Raw genomic sequence first — 22,767 nt, 5'->3', positions numbered from 1 at the left:
AACATAATACTTTGCAGCCCCTCCCAAGTTAGGTGATAATTTACAAAAATCATCACTCCTTCTTGCTGCATAGTATTCCATTGTATGAACATACCACAACTTCTCAATTTGTCGTTGGACATCTGGGCAAAACAACCTATTTGAATTACTGCATAGCCTTTAAGTTCTCTCTCTATAGAAACTTAAGAAGGAAAACCAAAAATACCACTAGGAATTATAGATGCATTATATAGTATGAGTTAAAGCAAGATGGCACAGATTTCAAGTCAATGGATAAATGTTCATATAAATCACATAGGCTGGGTGTTAAATTACTGGCAGTTGCTTGAAATATTTTTTAGTACTTCTCATTTTTATTTTGTCTAAAAATACTTCACAGGGTATTTGAGAGATGCTTCCATTACATTGATAAAGTCATGACAGGTTATAGTAATAAAAAAGAAGTATCTATTTGTAAGTTAAAGCATATTTAAAATAAGTGGTTTGGTTTGGGTTTTGGGGTTTTTTTTTCATTATGTACTTTAATGAATTTCTTTTGATAAACTAACCAACCATCAGTCCTGACTGCATTGGATGGGATTGTTTCCATGGTGTTTTCCAGAGGAAGAAAGGTTTTGTTTGCTTGCTTGCTTGCTTATTAAAAAAAAAAGGAAACTCAGAGTTAAGCAATGTTTAAAAAGGCTCCTCTCCTCTAGGCCCTCACAGAGTCTTTACTATTCTGCTCTGCATTGTAAATCGCCAGGAGAGTATGCAGTGTTTCCACATTTAATTGACCACAGAAGTCTTTTCTTCCCTTAGGGACATCTGTCATCAACTCAAAAATGGTTCTTGGAAGCAACTTAGGAAACATAGGCGTGCAGAGCACATATACATGAGGCACTACAGCTTTCAAACAACCATCTAGCATTTGGGGTTCTGCTGGTTGGTAGGGAGAACCACCTGGATTGACAGCTGAGTGCCTTCAAGTTTCACTTCTGCCTTTGCATAAGACTTGGGGGCTACTCAGACACAAACAGCTGGTAGTTGAGTTAGAGGAGTGAATGCTACCAAGCCAAGGAGTCCTTCATAAGGCAACATAGGTATGTTCAAAAAGGGGAGGCTCCTTAGCCAAAAAGAAGACAAAAGTTCCTCCAGTCAAAAGACCTGAGAACAGAGGTAGAAGAAAAATATTAAATCCTAATTTAATTCCCAGAGAGCACTGGTAAGGAGTTGTGCTGCCAACTCAAAGGCAGGCAGTTTGGATCCAAGATGCTCCATGAGAGAAGGATGGACAGTCTCCTCCTGTGGGATGTACAATTTCTGAAAACCCACTGGAGTGTCAGCTTCTGAAAACCTGCAAGAATGTTAGCTTCAGTCGATTGCATGTAACAACAATTAAACCCCCCACTGGAGTGTCTCCCTTCAACCTCTGTTCTAAAAAAATCTGTTGTTTCTTCTGGGGTAAAAAAAGCCATGACCACACACATACACTGATAATGAGACACAGTCAGCTAACTCTACTTTGCCAGGAATTACTTCTCTTGGATGAATCCCACACTTTCCCTGGCTTCTCGTGACTCCTGCTTGCAGATACAGATGCATATCTGCTCTTGAGCACAAAGAGGAAAGACCTATAAAATACCACATTTCAGCTGAACCCAGTGTTAAAATAGCTAATACAGTGTCCTTAGTACCCCAGACACTCAGTGGAAATTTAGGAGGTGATCACCTCTAAGCCTTGATGATATGCATAACACATCAATCAAGCTGCTAACCAAAAGATTGGCAGTTCAAGTCTGCCAACTTCTCAGTGGAAGGAAAATTGATAATCTCCTCCCATAAAGGGAAACACAGTAAAGGGTCAGAACAGATCATTTGGGAGGCTGGACTGTGTGACAAGGAATGTGGCATCAGGATTAGAGGAAGACTCATCAACAACCTGTGTTATGCGGATTACATAGCCTTGCTTGCTGAAACTGAGGAGGACCTGAAGTGCATGCTGTAGAAGGTCAAGGACTGTAGTCTTCAATATGGATTAAAGCTCAACATTACCAAGTCAAAGATTCTCAGCACTAGACCAATTGGCAACTTCATGATAGATGAAGAAGAGATTAAGATCGTTAACAACTTCAGCTTAATTGTTTTCATAATAAACACTCTTGGCACCAGCAGCCAGGAAATCAAAAGATGAATTGCATTGAGACAGCATACTATCAGGGACCTCTCCAGAATAATGAAGAGCAACAATGTCAAGTCTAGAGACTAAAGTGCACATGATACAGACCATGATATTTTCAATTACTTGCTATTAATCAGAGGGGTAGACAATGACTAAGGATTATGGAAGAATCGATGCCTTTGAGTTGTGGTGCTGGAGAAGAGTGTTGAACATACTGTCAACTGCCAGGATAACAAACAGATCTGTCCTTGAGAGGATGAAATCACGCTGCTCTCTGGAGGCAAGGATTCTGAAACTTCATCTCACCTACTTTGGTCACATGGCCAGGATGGACTGGTTCTTGGAGAAGGACACCATGCTTGGAAGGGTGGAGGGACAGCACAGGAGAGGAAGATCCCAGATGAAATGAATTGACTCAGTGACTAGAGAAATGGAATTAGGTCTGTCAGAAATTATGAGATTTGTTCAGGATAGGGCAGGGTCTAAAATTAAAGTACATAGATAGTGTCCTTATAAGTTGCAGGTGACTCAATGGCATATAACAACAGCAACAACATGAGAAGGAACCAACATGATACAGTGAGTTTGGGCTTTAGTTTTTTTAATGTGTTGGGGGAGGGCTTTCTGTTATTTTTTTTATTCCCAAGGCAGGGGTATATGGTAGATGTAGCTTCTCGCCAGGCCTGTCTATGAGCCACAGTTCTGCCTTTAAAATATGTTGTAAACGAAATCCAACTTGCCTGGGAAATTCTGAAATATACTTAAGCATTGAACTTTCAAGGTTTAGAGTCATAAAAAATATTAAGGAAGAAATGTGACCTTTTGGACTCATGAACTCTTTGATTTCCTATTTCAACTGTGCTGGGACAATAATGCTATGCCCAACCACCTTCATTGTCCTAAAGAAAAGCACAACCAAATTTTTCTATTTATCATGGAAACTAATCAATTGTCGAAAGAATGTGGAATTCTGTTTTCAAAATATATGATCAATGCAAAGGCCCTCAACAGAATAAGCTTATTCAAAAAGAAGAGCAAGGACGTAAGTGGATGGGAGTGGTGATTCAGTGATTGAACTGCATAAAGGAGACGCAGGTTCATTCTCAGCCAGAACACCTCATGCATGCTCACTGCTTATCTGTCGGTGGAAGCTTGTGTTAACCATGATGCTAAATAGATTTCAATGGAAACCAACTAAGGCAGAGTAGAAAGAAATACCTTGTAATCTAATTCTGGAAATCAACTAATGAAAATGCTGCAGATCCTCAGCTAATCATGGCACTGACACAGGACCAGACAACATGTTCTTTTTTCCTTTATGCTCTTTGTTGTTATGTGCTGTTGAGTCACCTGCAACTCATAGTAACCCTTTGTACAGCAGCTCTGAACCCTGTCCTGTCCTGAGACAATCTCACTACTTCTGATACATCAACCCCCATTGCCCCAGTCACTCATCCAGAGTCTTCCTTTCCTGTACTGTCCCTTCATCCTTCTGAGCAGGATGTCCTTCTCCAAGGACTGGTCTCCTCTGGCCACAAATTGTCCAAAATATATGAGACAAAGCTTCAAAATCCTAGCCTCCAAGGATAAGCTTGGTTTCACCTTCTCAAAGACAGACCTGTTTGTTTTCTTAGCAGTGTATGCTCAAGACTTTTCTCCAGCAGCACAATTTGAAGGCATCTATTCTTCTTCCTTATAGGTCCCCATAAGTTAAGTGCCAAATCAAGGGCAGCTAACAGGAAAAATGTAAGAAAGAGTATGGTAAATGTAAAAGGTCCCAGAGGTTCCAGCTCTGTCATTTCCACATTTCTGGAAGGACTATGCTAGATGATTCCTATTGCATACATTGGGTCTTTCATCCAGAAAGCCCAGTGTCTAAGTTGGTGTTATGTACTGTCAAGTTGGAACAGACCAGCAGGTTTTCAGAGGCAGTAAATCACATAGGGAATTGCTCATTTTCATCCATGGAGCAACTGATGGTTTCAAGCCACATGCCTTTGAGTTGGCAGCACAACTCCTTACCACTAAGGCACCAGAGCTCCTTCAAGGTCTGAATAGGAACTTGCATCTATAACTAGAAACACCCGGAAGAAAGAGTGGCAATATTGCTGATGGCTCCTCCCACAGCTCAAAGGGTGCAAGATGATGCTTGGTTCCTAGCTCCAGTTCCATAGGCCTCTCTTACATCTTTTCTTTTCATATTGGCATGCACAGAAAGTAAGCTTTACTCTTAGTTCTTGCCAATATGATAAATATGTAATATATGGACTTTGACTTTGCCATTAGGATTGCTAAGAAGTGTTGATATACTCCCATTATTTCAACACTGTCATATTCTTTTTTAAAAAAAAATCCATCTACTTTTTTAAATTTATTTCATACAATAATTCAATTACATCGTGTTTCATTCATGTACATTGTGTTGTATACAATCTTTTGTTTATATTGTGTTTCATGTTATTTTGAAATGTTATTTCCTTTTTTAACAGGTAATGCATTCACATGGTTCAAAAAGCAAAATTAAATTAAAAAGTGTACATTTTGAAGTCTAAAGTCTCCATTATACTCCTGGCTACCCGCACCCCATCCCACCATTCATGTGTAGCCACTTGTGTTTGTTTGTTTATTACTTTCTTAGTGTTTCTTTATGCAAATACTAATTTATCCTTTCATTCAATAACTATTTATTGAGCACTCTCTACTTCTGTTGTTGTTTCTTACTGTGCAGTCAGAACTGACCCATAGCTGCCCCTCCAGTGGGTTTTCAGAGGCAGTAAATCACACAGGAGAAGCTTGCCCATCTTTTTCCCACGGAGCAACTGGTGGATTTGAACCACAAGCCTTTGGGATTGCAGCACAGATTCTTCACTAGGCCACCAGAGATCCCTCTAGATATTCAACACACTGCATTAGGTATCTAAGATACATCAGTAAATGAAGCAGAAAAATCCCTTACTTGTATGGAGCTTACAATTTAGACAGGATAGACAGACGATAAGCAGTAAACCTGTTTACAAAATTAAAAATAACAAAACACAATGGATTTAAGAAAATGGTGTGTGGGGGGGCTTGAAGGAGCAGGTTGCAATGTTAAATAGGGGAGTGGTCAGAATAAACCTCAGTGGAAAAAGTGACATTTTGAGCAAAAGTTTTAATATAGTGAAGGAGTATGTGGATATGTGGGGACAGTCAATGGAAAAGGCAAACAAGTCAGTGGAAAGGTCATGTGCAGAACATTCCTATCGGACGTGAGCAGTAGCCAGGACTCAGGAGGGGCTGAAGAGCACTGAGAAGGAGGAGAGCAGTAGAAGTCAGAGAGGGAAGGAAGGACGGTAGCTAATGGAGGGTCTTGTAGAGACTCAAGTATTCACTTTGAGTGGGATGAGGAACCATACCAGGATTTAGAGCAGAGAAGTCACCGTATCTGACTTCTATTTTAATAGAATCTCTCTGGCTCGTATTGAAAATAGACAATAAAGAAAGAAAAGAGTGTAAGAAGAGACAACCTGGTTTTGTGACTATATCAACAGTCCAAGCGTGAGGAGGTGGTGGCTCGAGCAGGACTGAGCAATGGGAGTAGTAAGTGGGCAGGACCTGGGTTTATTTTAAAGGCATCACTAATAGATTGGGTATAGGGAAGACTCAATGATAATTTCAAGATTCTTGACCTGAGCAACTAGAAAAATGAAATTGTCACCATTGAGATGGAGAGGGTTGTAGATGAAAGAACTTAGAGAGGAGAAGTTCTCTAGCTATATACAAGTTCTGTTTGAAATAGTTTTTAAACATCTGAGTACAGAGATGCAAAGTGGATTGTTGTTGTTAGTAGCAACTGAGTTGATTCAATGTAGAATTACATCATAATATTTTCAAGGCAGTGACCTTTTAAAAGAAGTTTATCAGGCCTGGCCTCTGAGTGTGTATGTATCACCAACTTTTGGCTAGTTGTCAGATTTAACCATTTGAAGTCATCTGCTCTAGTGGTAAGAAGCTGCACTGCAATTCCAAACACATGTGGTTCAAACCTGCCAGCTGCTCTGTGAGAGAAGGTTGGGCAATATCCTCCCATGCAAACTGACTGCCTATGAAAACTCCCTGGAGGATCAGCTATGAGTTGATTCTGACTCGAAGGCACAGAACATCAGGGATTCTGCCACGATGCGTTTATAATCCATAGGAAGTTGCACCGTTAACCCAAAAGCCACATCTCTCTGACAATTTGAAGCCACCAGTGGTTCCAGTGGAGAAAGACAAACTCCTGTGTTGTAATTTACCTTCAGAAACCTGCTAGAGGATCAGTTATCAGTCAGTTAACTCAAACACAAGGAGGGAGGGAGGGATTCTGCCAAGTGGATTGTTGTTGTTGTTGTTAGGTGCCACCAGTCAACGATGACTCATGGTGAATGGTGACCTTATGAACAACAGATCTGAACCCTGTCCTGTGCTGTGCCATCCTCACAACTGACATACTCAAGTCCATTGCTGCAGTCACTGTGTTAACCCACCTGACTGAGGATCTTCCTCTCTTTCGCTGTGCCTCCCTCTTCCCAAGCATGATGGCCCTCTTCAAGGAATAGCCTCCCTTAGCAACATACCCAAAGTATGTGAGCATTATCATCTTTCTAAGGATCAGTCTGTCTGAACCTTCTCCAAGACATAGCTGTTTCTACTTTTGGCAGTCCATGGGCTATTCAGTACTTTTCTCCAACAACATAGTTCAAAGGTATCAATTCTTCTTCTGTCATCCTTATTCATTGTCCAGCTCTCAGATGCATAGCAAGTGATTGAAAAGATCTTGGTTTGAGTCAGGTCCACCTTAGTCCTCAAACTGATAACCTTGCTCTTCAATTACTTGGAGAGGTCCCTGACTACAGACTTTCCCAGTGCTGGTACCAACTGCATTGATTATGGATCCAAGTAAGATGAAGTAATTTACAGTTTCAACCCTTTTCCATCTATTATGATGTTACCTATTGGTCCAGTGGTGAGAATTTTTGTTTTCTTGACATTGAGATATAATCCATACTATAGCTCAGGATATATCTGCAGGATCTTTGCTCTCCTGCAACAAGTGTTTCAAGACTTCCTCACCTTCAGCAAGCAAGGGTGTGTCATCCACATACCAAGTTATTGATGAATCTTCCTCTAATCTTAATGCCATATTCTTCTTCATAGAGTCCAGCTTCTCAAATAATTTGCTCAGCATAAAAACTGAATAGGTGTGGAGAAGGTACACAACCCTAACACACACCTTTATTCATTTTAAACCAGATAGTGTTCTCTTTGCTCTGTTGGCACACTTATTGGTCTAGATATAGGTTTCACATGAGCACAATTAAATGTTCCGGGATTTACACTCTGATCAATGTTAGCCATAACTTATTATTATGCACACATTCAAATGTCTTTAAATATTCAATAAAGCACAAATAGACATTCCTCTGGTGTTCTTTACTTTCATCCAGGATCCATCTGACATCAGTAATGATATCCCTGATGCCACAGAATCTTCTAAATCCCACTTGAGCTTCTGGGAAATTCTGTCAATACACGGCTTTAGTTTTTTAATGATCTTCAGAAATATTTTGCTTTCATGTGATACTAGTGATATCATTGAGTCACTTTTCTTGGAAATGAGAACAAATATGGATCACTTCCAGCCAGTCACTCAGGCAGCTGTCCTCCAAATTTCCAAGAATAGTTTAGTGAACAAGTCCAGGACTGAGTCTGTTAGTTGAAACACATCAACTGGTATCCTATTAATTCCTGGGGCCTTATTTTTTGCCAGTGCCTTCAGTGCTGCCTGAACTTTTTGATATGGTATATCCTGAAATATTTCAGTGTTGGCCAATTCTATTTGATACAGTGATTCTATGTATTCCCTTCATCTTCTTTTTCTTTTTCAGTTCTTCAGCTTGAGAAATGCTGAGTGAGTCTTCCCTTTTTCTTTTCCAATTTCAGCTCTCTGTACATTCTGTAATAATGGATTCACTTTGTCTTCTGGAGTTCCCCATTAAAATATTCTGTTCAGCTTTTTTACTTCAACATCTCTTTCCTTTTTTTTTGGCTTCTCAACATGCTAGTAAAATTTTCATGGTCTTTTCTGACATCCATTTTGGTTTGTTCTTCTGTCTTTGTAATGAATTTTTGCTTTCTTCATGGATGATAGCCTTGATGTCTTTCCACAACTCATCTAGTCTTCAGTCATTAGTGTTCAGTGCTTCAAACCTGGTGGATAGTTTGGTATAAATTCGAAAATGATCGGCATCTAGATGCTAGTTAGCCATGAGACTAGGTAATATTACCAGTAGGTAAGTGTAAATAGAAAAAAGGAGGTAAATCAAGGGATAGGCACTGGGCACTCTGTTATTAAAAGCTAGGGATAGGGAAAGAAATTAAGAACCAACAAAGGGCCCTACAGGAAACTAAGAGGACATGAAGGGTAAAGTGTTGTCCCAATGTCTTGTGAAGGAAGTTTCTCAAGTAAGAGGAAGTAAAAAATTGTGTCAAATGCCACTAATGAAGCAAGTTAAAATTAAGACTAAGAATGAACCATTGACTTTAGCTCTTTTAGGGAGATCATGTGTGTTTATGATAGAACAGTTTGGGTGGGACCGTTGTAAAAAGAGTCATATTTTGTAAAAAAGTCACATGGGGATGGCCATATCTGTCCTTCACCAACTTCAGAAAGGGGACTGTCCCTAATCACTGTATCAATAACACAAAATCAGTTTATGACTATAAACACGTCCCCCACACTTCTACTCCTCTTTCTACTCATCTCAACGTGAATCTTACTGCTTTGCTGGGTCCAAAATCCAATGTGATAGCTCACAGACCATACAGCACCATATTGGGAAGTCAAAAGATTATTATCTAGATTCATAGCAGAATCCAGTCTAGATAGCTCCTGAAACCTCTCCTCACTGCAGTTCAGAAGCAATCAAACTCCAGGACTTGAGCCTCATAACGCCACCACCTAATTCATCAAATTGATAATAGCCCTTAATAACCCAGACTGTGGGACAATTCCTGTTAACTAGATTTTTATATCAAGCAATTCCATCTGAGTCCTCTTCAACATAAGACCCCTCCCCTAGCTTCATCCCATTTCAGCAAGAAGTCATTTTTAGAAGATCTTTGCCCCTTTCCTTCTTTAAGTTGGGGATATAAGGTTGGATCCAAAGTGGTTCCATTTTGCTGACCTTCTGATCCTATATCCCTGTGTTCCAGGAAATAATATGTAATCTGATTAATGTTTACCTCTAAACATGGTTTTATGACCCATTTGAGGAGATAAAAGAGGGAATGATGAAATAATGGAAAATTACCCCAGGCCCTTCAAACTGTTATGACTACCCCTAACTGGTCAATGTAGAATGGATAAATATCCTATTCTGTTCCATGCTTATAGCAACTGAGCCTCAGTCTACTTTCACTAAAAGACACATTTTAAATAAAGCCTATTTGCTATATATAAAAAAGCCAAACCAAACCAACCAAACAATAAAAACCCTGCCAAAATGTATACACAGACACCTCAGTCTCAAACCTTGACGTTTTAGGCCAATTTTCCCAGGTTCTCAGTCCTGTCATTATTGGCTCTGTCCCACTCAGGGTCCCATCTCACATAAGGTCTCCAGTTAGGCCATAGGTGTTTTTGCCATTAGTGTAGCTGGAGCAAGAAGGGAGTCCTACATTCTCTTGCTTCTTATTCAATGATGGTGCCAAAAGATCTGTCTGCCTCCTGCTGCTGACTTGCTCAAGTCAGTGGTGAGACTGGCCAAACCTCTTGTGGAATGGTAGATAACCTATCCCTTTGTGTGTAGACTAACATGCCCCATTCACATATTCCCACCCATCTACATAACAAAGTCAAACAATGACTGGAAAAGGTCATACTGAAAGATAACTTCCACAGGGGTGGAGGTGAAACCCTGATAAGTGGGTTTAAAAAAGAATTTGACAGAAATTGCAGATGGTAAGCTTAGATATAAGCTTTTCAAGAGTTTGCTACAAAAAGGGAGGAAAGAAAGGAGGTGATAATTCAAAAAGGAAGTCAAGTCAAGTGAAAGATTTTTCTAAGATGGGGGAAATGTTGATGTGGCATGTTGTGTGAATGATGCAAGAAAGACGAGATAGTGATGATATAGGGGGAAAGAAGTATTTCTAGGGCAATAACCTAAAGAAGGCTTGAGGAGCTACCCTCTCATTTGTTTTAGAATGAAAGTGCTATTCTATCATAGGGATTTGCTATATTTTAAGTAACTAGACCCTAAAACATTTGTGCTGCTTCTTGTCTTTCACTGCTATAAACAAAGGTTTTTAGTAACTTTAAATAGAACTCACAGGGAACTCTGGTGGCTTAGTGGCAAGAAGTTGCACTGTCTATCGAATGGCATGCTATTCAGATCTCTACACATACTGTTACACTCACTGAAGGGTCAAATATGAGTCAATTCTGACTCAAAAGTAAATAACAATAATATATAAATGAGCACTGTCGCTGCTTCCTCTAGCATTCAACCTTTCTGTGTGGCTGGGGTTTTCTACCTTTTTTTTCCTATTAACTACATACAGGTATCTTTTATATATCACAAAAAGAGATGATTTAACAGGATGAGGAAATTATCAAGCAATATCATTAATATCACATGCAAATGAAGTTTATTCAAAGATACCTGGAAGAATACATTGAGGGGGAACTCACAGCAATTCCAGCTGTATTCAGAAGAGACCATGGAACAAAGGATTTCATTTCCGATGTCAGATAGCTCGTGGCAGAAAGCAGAAAATACCTGACGTATGTTTAGTGACTTTTTTTTAATTATGCAAAGACATTTGACTGTATGGATCATAACAAATCATGGCTAGCATTGAGAAGAATGAGAAGCCCAGAACATTAGATTGTGCTCATGAGAAACCCACACATACATACCAAGAAGCAGTTGTATAAACAGAACAAAGGAACATGTCATGGCTTAAATCAGGGACAATATGCATTAGCGTTTTATCCTTTCTCCATATTTACTCAGTCTGTATGCTGAGAAATCTGTATGACTTCACAAAAAAACATTTGAGAAGCTGGGTTTTATGAAGAAGAATGTGGCATCAAGAATGTAAGAAGACTCATCAACAACTTGGACTAAGCAGATGACAAAGCCTTGCTGCAGAAGATCAGAGACCGCGGCGTTCAATATGGATTACATCTCAACATCAAGAAAACAAAACTCTTCACCACTGTACCAATAGGAAATATCATGATAGATTGAAAAAAGATTAAAGTCATCAACAATTTCCTTTTACTTGAATCCACCAATCAGTACCCATGGTAACAGCCATCAAAAAATAAAAAGAAAGGGGAAAAAAATCCAGACTTACAAAAAAAATTTTTTTAAATTTTAAAAACGCCAACTTTAAAAAAGTTCATTTGCATATATCTTATCACAGAAAGTATCAGTTTTTAAATTAATACCTCTAACTCTTCTGGTAATAAATGTTATAAAATGTGCATCGATCATTCAATGAAATTGCAATTATAATGTATTTTTTAAAAATGTATATGAATGAAACTCCATGTGATTTGAAAACTCTCACTCAAATAAATAAGATAAATAAAAAGACGTATTACACAGCCCCTCATTGTCCCAGAGTAGAAAGCAGATAAAAAGCCCTAGCCCAGCTCCATGGTACCTCTAGAGCCCCACCAGCAGCAAGAGTCTCATTTATTCACTGTTGACTCACAAACTCACAGGTGTGGTACTTAGATAGGTGTTTATTAGGGAAGTCATAAATAATAATAATATAAAAATAGTGGAGAAGGCAAAGAATAACACCCAATATCACTCCAGGTTTTAGGCCAAGTTACAAGACATAATTCCACAATGAATCTAGGCTCTGGTTTCAATTCAACAGTCAAATCTAAATCATCCAGCAAGGTTTGCCTCAGAGCAATTAAAAATCAGCTTCTCCATCAAGCATCCTGCTAACACAACAAAAACATTTAACTGTGGCCTTTATCTCAGGGCTCCTCTGCTTACACCTTGCCACAATTTCTCCAAAGCAATGTCACAGTCTCTCCACCTCGAGGATCTCTCTCTCACCAGGGTCTTACTCCACTGTCCTTCAAGCCTTGCTCACCACAAATCTTACTAACCTCAAGTCTTGCTGCCCAGTATGGGAAGCACTCTTTCTCTTATCCTAGTTTTACATTTGTTGATTTTCAAGACAATGTGTCTGTAGTTAAGGTAGCTGGAGAGTAGAAGAGTAGTAAGTAGAAAGTAGTAAGTAGAAGAGGCTAGTAATGGCTAATAAAAGTCAACTTTTGGGCTAACACTGCAAGTTTCCATTTCATAGTCATTCAATGTTTCATGATACTAATAAATATTTTGGTATGTTTTCCTCCCTAGAACTTTGGAAACACCAAGTCATGAAAGAAAGTTTTTCAGTCATAAGACCCCAAGTAGTTGAAAATTTTATACAGAGATTAATGGAAAATTACCATGATGATGAGTTAGAGGTAGGTATTGAAAATTAGTCATTCTTATATCTTTAAAAATAAATGCAAACAAAGTAGACATTTTCATTCCTCATGGATTAATGTTTCCCTTCTCCCTTTGAATGATAATACAATTATTGAATGGAATCCACCATGCTAGCCAGTGTTAACTGTTTTCTTTTTTGGACCAAGACTGATTCCTAATTAATATGTAAATAATTGGAATATTAATATTGGCTCATTTCACATTTTTAAACCTTGGAGTATGTTTATGAATTGATTTTTGGCAACATTTTCAGTTACTAATTCTTACTATACAAAGTGCTAAAGAAGAAAACTAAAATATCCTGTAATACCCCTGCCTAGAAATGCAACCCCTAGAAAATATTTCTGAAACATAGAATATGAAAAAAAAAAATTTAACATCACAGAAAGATAACATTTCTTTCCTACCTCTACTTCACCTTTCTAGTTTCCTCCCCACAAAGCAAGTCAATATTAACAATTTTCTGTCTAGTCTCCTTTTTGAAAAATACTGAATCCTTAATATAACAATATGCTATATATTTTTAAAATATAAACATAAAAATGTATTTAATGTATTGCTGTTGTTGTTAGATACCACAAAAGGAGATTTCCCACCTTCCTCTCATGGAGCAGCTGGTAGATTCAAGCCATGTGCCTTTGTAATAATGCCTTACCACTAAACTACCAGAGCTCTGTATATTTAATGTAGCCCGTGTAAATACACACAATCTCTAATACCCTGAAGCAGGATTATTCTTGGCCAGAAGGGCCTTGCTAAATTAAATCAAAGGAATCCACTGAAAAGGCCAGAAAAGAGCATGAATATGTATATTGGCTTTAACAGAGTTTTTAGAGTTAATACTATATTAAGTATAAGTGCAATAAACAGGTAGGAATTCAAACTAAGTTTTTAAATTTAACTATCTTTTTTTAAAAAGACTTATTGACTTAAAAATGTGTTCCGTTTTTAAAACAAAGTTTCCCCAAATTTACCTCAAAGCTTCTCAAATATTCTACATGATGTTAAAATTGGCACTTCAATTCTTAACTATGAGGCAGAGAATTCACAGGCTTGGTCAGAAATAAATGCTTCCTCAGGGCACTGTGATTTGCAGAGATTTCTTTTAAGCTTAAAATTACTCACAGGTATGGCACTGTATACTCTGTTGAGGGGGTGAAGCGATTCTACTCCAGAGTCTGCTTCTCTTGGTTTTTCTAGCTTCGAGGTTCTGGAACAGAGGCACAAAGGATATTAAGGTGGGGTATTCTCAGAAAACTAGTCTTGCTTTCCTTATTACTGGTGCCAAGAGTGTTGCTTTTAGAGCTGAGCAAGCTGTAACTGTCAACAACCTCAATCTCTTCTCCACCCATCATGGTGCTGCCAGTTGGCCCAGTGGTGAGAATCTTTGTCCTCTTGATGTTGAGTTTCAATCCATATTGAAGACTAGTCCTTGACCTTCTGCAGCAAATGCATCAGGCACTCCTCAGTTTCAGCAAACAAGGTTCTGTCATCTACATAACGTAGATTGTTGATGAGTCTTCCTCCAATCCAGATGCTACATTCCTCCTCATAGAGCCCAGCTTCCTAAATGATCTGTTCTGCATATAGATTGAAAAGATATGGAGACAGCATGTGTCCCTGATGAACTCCCTTCCTGATTTTGAACCATGCAGTGTTTCCCTACTCTGTTATGAGAACTGCTTCCTGGTCCAAGTATAGATTTTACAGTATAGATTCCCATTCTTCTCAAGCTTAACCACAATTTGTTGTGATCCACACAGTCAAATGCCTTTACATAGTCAATGAAACACAGGTAGACATTCCTCTGGTACTCTCTACTTTCTGATAAAATCCATCTGACATTGGCAATAATGTCTCTAGTGCCATGACCTTTTCTAAGCCCATCTTGTATTTCTGGTAGTTCTCTGTCAAAGTACTGTTCCAGTCATTTCTGCATAATCCTCAGCAGGATTTTGCTTGTGTGTGATGTGAGTGATACTGTACGATAATATCTAATATTGTGTTACATAAGTGCACTGCCAGGGACCTCTCCAGAGTACTGAGAAGCAACTAGGTTGGTCTAGAGACTAAGATGTGCCTGATCCAGGCCATGGTCTTCACAGTTACTTGCTATGCAACAGAGAGCATGACTAAGGATGATGAAAGAAGAATTGATGCCTTTAGGTTGTGGTGCTGGAGAAGAACTTTGAACATGCCATGAACTGCCAAGAAAACAAATAGGTTCTGTCTTGGTGAGGGTGAAACCAAATTTCTCCTAGGAGGCTAGGATTTTGAAGCTCTATTTCACATATGGTGTACACGTGGCCAGGAGGGACCGAACCTTAAAGGACAGCATGTTCAGAATGGTGAGGGCCAGCACAGGAGAGGAAGACCTCAGATGAGGTGGATCGATACAGTAACTGGGGCAATGGGTGTAGGTGTGTCAGAGACAGACTAGCTCAGGACAGAGCAGTCTTCAGAGCTGTTGTACATAGGGTCGCAATGAGTGGCAGGTAACTCGACAGGCACCTAACATAACAACAACAACAATATTCTCAGAAAAATATTTAAATCAAAGAATTGTGTGATTCAAGGTCTGCTAATTCCCAGTCATAAACTTCACTCCAATATCACATCTTCTGATGGTGAGGATAACGCCTTACAGGGGGAAAAAAATCTGATCATTAGTTAACAGAGCAAATTCTTATTTTCCTGAATGTTTGATGTGAGCTTGCTGAACTCTTGCATTCACAGGGGTTTGGGATGCTTAACCTCTCCTCCCTCAAAGGTTATGCCCAGAGGTCATTTGAACTTTGGGGACTATCTACAGTGACAAGAAGCTCATTGTCTCCCAAAATTCACCTACCAATTGCTGTCAAGTTGATTCTGACTCCTGGTAACCCGACATGTCAAAGTAGAGCTGCGCTCCGTTGGGCTTTCAATGGGTGATTGTTCTAGACTGTGAGGTCTTTCTTCCAAGGTACCTCTCGGTGAACTTGAACCTCTAACTTTTCTGTCCACAGTGCATGTTAACTATTTGTACCATGAGGGAACTCCAGTGAGCTCTTACTGAGCTGAGTCTGGCTTTTAGGCTCTCTCTATCTTGGATCTTAACACTGTCCTAAGAATGTTGTTTGTTGTTGTTATATGCCATCGAGTCGCTTGCGACTCATAGCGACCCTATGTACAACAGCCCTAAACTCTGCTCTGTCCTGTGCCAATCGCACTGTCTCTGACACTCCCATCCCGATTAACCCAGTCACTAAATCAATCCACCTCATAGAGGGCCTTCCCCTCCTGCGCTGTCCCTCCACCCTCCCAAGCATGATGCCCCTCTCCAAGGACTGGTCCCTCCTTACAACATGTTCAAAGTATGTTTGACAGAGCCTCAGAATCCTTGCCTCCAAGGAGCAGCCTGGTTTAACCGTTTCCAGAACGAATCTGTTTGTTTTCCTAGCAGCCCATGGGACTCTCAATACTATTCTCCAGCACCACAGCTCAAAGGCATCAATTCTCCTTCTATCCTCCTTGGTCATTGTTCAACTCTCTGATGCATAACAAGTGATTGTAAAGACCATGGCCTGTATCAGACACACCTTAGTCTCCAGAGAGACACCATTGTTCTTCAGTACTTTGGAGAGGTCCCTAACAGCAAACTTTCCCATGGCAATGCGCCTTTTAGTTTCCTGGCTACTGGTGCCAAGAGTGTTGACTGTGAAGCCAAGCAAACTAAAGCTGTCAACAATCTCAATATCTTCACCATCCACCCTGATGCTGCCAATTGGCCCAGTGGTGAGAATCTTTGTCTTCTTGACACTGAGATCAATCCATATTGGAGACTGCAGTCCTTGACACTCTGCAGCAAGCGCTTCAGGTCCTCCTCAGTTTCAGCAAGCAGGGTTGTGTCATCTGCATAACACAGATTGCTGATAGATAGTCCACCAATCTTGATCCCACATTTCTCCTCATAGAGCCCAGCCTCCCGGATAATCTGTTCTGCATACAGGTTGAAAAGGTATGGAGACAGAACACATCAGTCAGGTACGCCCTTCCCAATTTTGAACCATGCAGTGTTTTCTTGCTCTGTTCTGACGACTGCCTCCTGGTCCAAGTATAAGTTTTGCATTAGAACGATCAAGTGTTCTGGGATTCCCATTCTTCTCAGAGTCAGCCACAGTTTGTTATGATCCACACAGTCAAATGCTTTTGCATAATCAATGAAACACAGATAGACATTCCTCTGGTATTCCCTGCATCCTAAGAAGAGCTAATATCATATGCCGATTGTCTTACAACAAGCCCAAGATGTTTAAGGGCAGTCTAGTTGAGATAGATCAGTTAGAGCCTTTATTGGCATGTGCAAAGCCCCTGTACAGGTTATGAAGGACCTTCTCTAGAATGACAGCTCAGGAGGTATTCCTCCACATAGTGCATTATAAAGCATCACCCCTTTTCTAAACAGGCACAGCTCCTTGCCAAGATGCATTGACTGGCAAATGAAGGCACTGGACTCCCCCCCTCCATCTGCCACACTGCAAAAGCAGACAGTAAAGACCTGAATTCTGTCTTCCCTTCTTCAGACCAAACCATCTCCATTTCCTTCAGTCATGTCCCAAGCACTGTCTTCTAAACTCAGGGTTGTTTAACCAGCTTAGCGCACCTTTACCTTAGATGATCTACTTTGAGTGAGTTACATTTTGGCAGTCGTATAACAGCTAATTCACTAAGGTACCCGTCACAGGAGGGCCAAACGTTAAACCCAGGCATTCTGCTGCTGCCGTATTACCTGTATTTGTTCTGGTTCAGTTTGATCTTCACTCTGAACTCCTTGAGAAATCTGGATTTCTATTTTCCTGTTTATCTTATTATCCTATTTCTATTATATTTCCTCTCTCGGTTCATGTCAGCCTGCCCTTGCTCTCCTTATTTGAGTCATTATTAGTAATGTGTCACAGTCCGGACTCCACGCCCTGTGTTGCCTGCCCCTGTCTCCGTCAGGCTTTGCGTTTGCTCCATCTAAATGTGCTGCCCTCCAGCTTATGTTCTGCACTTGTGCATATGGACATCATGAAAGTGTTCTAAGATGTCCTGCTGAAACCCAGGTACACTGTGTCTCTGCTGTATTAACTGGAGAAAAGAAGCATAATCTGCCTGCCTTTTAAGCCTCTGGAGATCTCGGCTTCCTTTCCAAATGCTAGGAAACTAACTTAAATTCATTGCCATCAAGTTGGAACTCCTAGCTGACCCTCTCTTTCAGGTTTACGAAGGCTGTAAATTTCATGAGAAGAAATTGCCCTTCTGTCTCTCCAGAGCCCCTTCTTCTTCTTGTTATATACCATCAAGTTGGAACTAATTCATAGCTGGCCCTTCAGCAGGTTTTTGGAAGCTTTAAATTATACAGGAGTTTGTTCATCTGTCTCCTCTAGAGCCACTTGTTGTTGTTGTTTTATATCACCACGTTGGAACCGACTCATAGCTGCCCCTTCAGAGGGTTTTCACAGTTAATCACATGGCAGGGGATTGCCCGTCTTTCTCCTGTAGAGCAGCTGCTGGATTAGAACTGCGTGACTTTCTTTGGGTTAGCAGCTCAGTTCCTCACCACTAGGCCATCAGAGCTCCCTCTCAGAGCCGCTGGCGGATTCAATGCTGCAGAGAAGCTCTGGTTGACTAGTGTGCAGACCCTTACACTCCTGACCCAAAGGTAGCGCCTCTCTTGTGGTTCTAATCCACTGTTGACTCTATAGGAGAAAGATGGGAAATCTCCTCTCGTGACATTTACAGCCTAACTAATTACAAACCACTGCAGGTTCAACTATCAGTCCAACTCGACAGCAATGGGTTTGAGTTTTGCATTGTTTGAGAAAACTCTTTCTCATTAGTTCTAACATCTTGCCCATGTTCCATATTCAACACACACACTGGCCTAAACTTAGAAACTAGACTTTCTGCAAATCAGAATTATAATTGTCTATATTATGAGTGCCGGGACCATTTCTTCTCATGTGTCAAGGGTCAAACTTTCATTTGTTCAGTAAACATTTGCAGATATTCTTCTGCCCCACCCCAAAAAACTCTGATAGATATGAAAACAAAAAGTACAGTCTCACTATATATAGAGAGAGTTTATTGAGCCAGCAAGGTCTGGAAAAGCTATTAAGTGCCTAGGAAGAGACATGTATAGGGTGTTATTTGATTTCAGGAGAGGGTGACCCTACCAAGTGGTCAGGGAAGGTGTCCAGAGGAAATATTATTTTGGAATAATATTTAAATAATTTTTTTTATTTTATTATGTGTGTTTGTGTACTGTCAAATCAGATCTGACTGGTACAGGAGGAGATTGTCCCTCCTTTCCCAGCAGATCATCTGGTGGATTCAAACCGTGCACCTCTGGGCGCAGTGCAGCTTCTTGGCACTAGGCCACCAGAGCTCCCCCATAAATAATATTATTTAAAATATTATTTTAAGCACGTGTAAGAACTGACCAGATGAGATAGGACATGGGAGGAAAGAGAAAGAAATCTGAAAAGAGAATATAGTAGAAGAGTTCAGGTAATAATACTGGAAAGGCAGGTAAGCCTCGATTCTTTTTGGTGGCCTCCTCTGTGACTCTGTGGAGATTGAAGCTTATCCCAGAGTTATAGGAAGTCACAAAAACATTTTATCAACAGAGGTGTGTACTTAACACATCACTGAAACCCTTTGTATTGGCCTGATGTTAGATGATTGTTATGAGGAGGTCCTGAGAGGAAGAAAACCGTAGAAGCAAAGTTTTCCCCTAGTGGGCTATGGACCCTGACTTTCACTGTTACAAGGCCTGGCATCTGCAGTTCTCTTAATCCATATAAGAAAGTCTGGGGTTCTTCCTTCTCACTCCACCCATCGTGGTCTAGTTCTAAATGTTAATGATTAAATCAGTCCAACAAAGGGGGTTGTTGCTGACCAGGCCACCTTCTCAAGTGACTCAGAGGCTTGCTTGGAGGTGCTGCTGGCAGATGAAGCCTATTCACTATTTGGACGCAATCTGGGTTGACATTTACAGTGACCCAGGAAGGCAGGGGTGGCTGGCAGAGCAGCTTTCCAGAAAAAGGTTGCCATGAGAGTTCATAGTCGGGTGCTCAAACGGAAGCCACATAGGCTCTAGTCCAGCAGCAGACACTGCACAGGAGTCTCCAAATGTTGCTTTGAGAAGGCCAAGTGCACAGACTTTAGCAAGAGTCGTCACCTGGGAGCCTGATCTCTGCACTCTCACCTTCCTCAAACTCACCTCTCAGTTCACAATCCTCTATGTCTTAGATCCTCCAGCTCTTATCTGCTTTGAGATTCACCCTCCTCTGGGCTATCCCACTGATACTTCAGCCCAACCTCCTGAGGCCTCAGTAGAGCCACCAAGGGGAGACAGTAAAAAAACTTGCCTGGCTATGACAACTTGATAGCACTCCTAGCTGTTCTCATCTTGCTGTGTAACCTTAACTCCACAAAGGTTCTTTACTCTTGCTGGGAAGTATATTGGCTAAAAGGAATAGATATAATACACTGAAGAGGGCCACTATGCTTCAATTCTAGCATTTCTGTTTGGGGACCTATATCTGTGGTGGCTATTACGGAGTTAGTGTGAAAAGGGCTGGTTTGTGCTGAAAAGTTCTTGGAGGCCCACAGACACAGCCTTGCCTGGACACAGCTGCCCAGTACTGTAAAGGCTGAGTCACTGGGGCTGGCTCTGGGCACTAGGCCCTGCCCTCATGGATGAGGATCCTGGCCACACCTTGCTGGCGTTAAGTGTGGCCTTGTGGCATCTCACAACTTCTTCATGATCAAGCAAAGAATATCTCCTCTGTTATTAGGTAGCCTCGATCCTTCCACCATGAAGATGTCAAGGTTCAGAGGATAGAAGTGTGAGTTTTCTCAGCCTTGGTTGATGCCAGATGTTAAAATGCTGCTGCCTGGGGGCCAGAAGTATATAACAAAAGCAGAATAAGCTCCATACATTTATTCCAGGGAAGAATACCCTTAAGGGGTATCAGAGTCTGGATTCTCTACTCGAGCAAGACCAGCAATCTCAATCTCTCTCTCTCTCTCTCTCTGTCCCTCCCTCCCTCCCTCCCTCCCTCTCTCTCTCTCTCCCTCTCCATATGTGTGTATTAAACATTTTCATTGTATTAGTTTGATGGTATAATCACAATCATTCAGAATCTTTAGACATATGGAATGTGGCTTCCATTCATATTCTTCCTCTTGCCCTCCAAATGATAAAAGCAGACCTCTTGCAGGAGACTTGGAAGACTAGAGCTGATGGGTTTTGGTCCAGAGGAGAAATGGAGATGAGTCAGGAACCTAACGCTGTGGGTACCATGAACCCTGGCATGATGAGGAGACCCTGATGGAGACTCTGTGATGATGGAGACTCTTTTGTTTCAGATCACATTCAGCAAAGACCACCTGAAGGACTGCCTGCTTTCCTTGGGTTGTGATGTGATGGCAAGAGAACGGAGCAACTTTGAGACCTACTCCATGTCTTACGAGCATGTGTTGCAGCATGTGCAGCAGAGGCTGTCCCAGAAGGAGCAAGTATGTTGTCCCAGAGAGACAAGAATTGCCAGTTGGAATGGGTGCAGGCAGGAAAGTCCAGGAATCACTCAAAAGAGGAAACTAAACTGAGTGGGGACTTTTTCTTATGCAAGAATTAGGGTGAGACTCACCAAATTATTCTTCTCATGGGGTCCTTCTTTTGGGTTCTGGTATTCTTACCTGCAAAGGTGGTGCTCCAGCTTTGGAGGTGTCCAGTGGGGAATATAAAAGGTGACCAACCAAGGAATTGTGCCTCAGGGAAGATGCGGAATAGACATCCCCATCCTCAGCAAACACAAAGGGCTCTTGTACTGTTCCTGGTTGAGTGAGGAAGCCAGGATCCTAGAGGAAACACTCTTCTTCAAGGGGAAGAACATGCTTGGTCTCATTTATGAGACTTCCTTGGAATGAGGTGAAGTCCCACTGGTGAGATCCATGCATCACCCTGTCTTGATATGGATTTGCTATGACATGCAGAGTAGTCTTAGTTTATACCTTAGACTTCAAGGCTATCCAAAAGATCAAAGGAAGTATTAAAATATAAATTAATGAGTCTTAGATTCAGTCTTCTTTTTCTTCTTCCGATCACTGAGCCACTTGCATTAGTATAGATACTGTGAAATTGATGCTCTCCTCTTGCCATGTTGGACATCAGAAAGTCCACCGGAAAGAGCACAACCGTGGCTCCACCTGTATCAAGATGGGTGTCCATCCATACAAACAGAAGGTGCTGAAGGGCATTGTACCAAACTGGGCAACAGTGGGAAGACTAAATGTTTGATTTGATATGTTCCACTCTTCTCTTTAGGAGTTAGAAGCCATACAAAGAAGCCAAAGGACGCCTGAAGAAGATTCTAGTCAAGTAAGTCAGTTACTATTTGTGTTAGTTTCCCAGAATTGCTGGAACAAGTACCATAAACTTGTTGACTTAAATCAACAGATATTTATTCCTTCACAGTTTTGGATAGAAGTCTAGAATCAAGATCTCAGCAGAGTCGTGCTCTTTCTGAAGGGTTATAGGAGAGGACCTTTCTTTGTTGTGTCTTGCCTTCTAATGGTTGTCAGCAATCCTTGGCTTGTAGACACATCAATCTAATCCCTGCCACTGTCATATCACATATCACATGAAAGCTCTCTTCTATGTCCAGATTTCTCTCTTATAATGGAGTGGACCTGGGGGGAGGTATTGTATAACAATGAAAGATTTCTTTTACTTTTCAAAGACAAGAGTGAACTAGAGGAGAGGAGTGGGCAGGGAGAAAAGTGCAACAATGAATGAATGGAAACCCAATGTCTCTGTAAATTTTCATTAAAATTAATAATAAGAATTTTTTTAAAAAAGATATCCTGGAATAGTTCTTAGGGAGTTACACAGCTAACACAAAGATGGTACCTCTATAGAGGTAGCTAGAAATGGGAGGTCTTAGCGTTATTTGCTAGTACCACTTTCAGGGTGACCTATTGAAGGTCCATGGTGGAGACACACACAGAGGGATATGCTTTTGCTTTTTAGAAGCA

General features: G+C 40.7%; 1 protein-coding gene across 1 annotated transcript in view; it reads left to right on the top strand.

The window, feature by feature from the left end:
- CCDC162P overlaps positions 1–22,767 on the top strand; it is a 94,066-nt gene that overhangs the window by 28,234 nt on the left and 43,065 nt on the right. The window contains exons 7-9 of the mRNA XM_006881228.1: positions 12,568–12,677; positions 21,100–21,249; positions 22,058–22,111. Coding sequence (XP_006881290.1) covers positions 12,568–12,677; positions 21,100–21,249; positions 22,058–22,111 — 314 coding nt within the window. The remainder of the gene's footprint in view (positions 1–12,567; positions 12,678–21,099; positions 21,250–22,057; positions 22,112–22,767) is intronic.

Source organism: Elephantulus edwardii, unplaced genomic scaffold, assembly GCF_000299155.1.
Source record: "Elephantulus edwardii isolate Elephantulus edwardi_28Jun2011 unplaced genomic scaffold, EleEdw1.0 scaffold00013, whole genome shotgun sequence".
NCBI classification, from domain to species: Eukaryota; Metazoa; Chordata; class Mammalia; order Macroscelidea; family Macroscelididae; genus Elephantulus; species Elephantulus edwardii.
The sequence above is the reverse complement of the archived record's forward strand: the minus strand, read 5'-3'. Positions and strand labels throughout refer to the sequence as shown.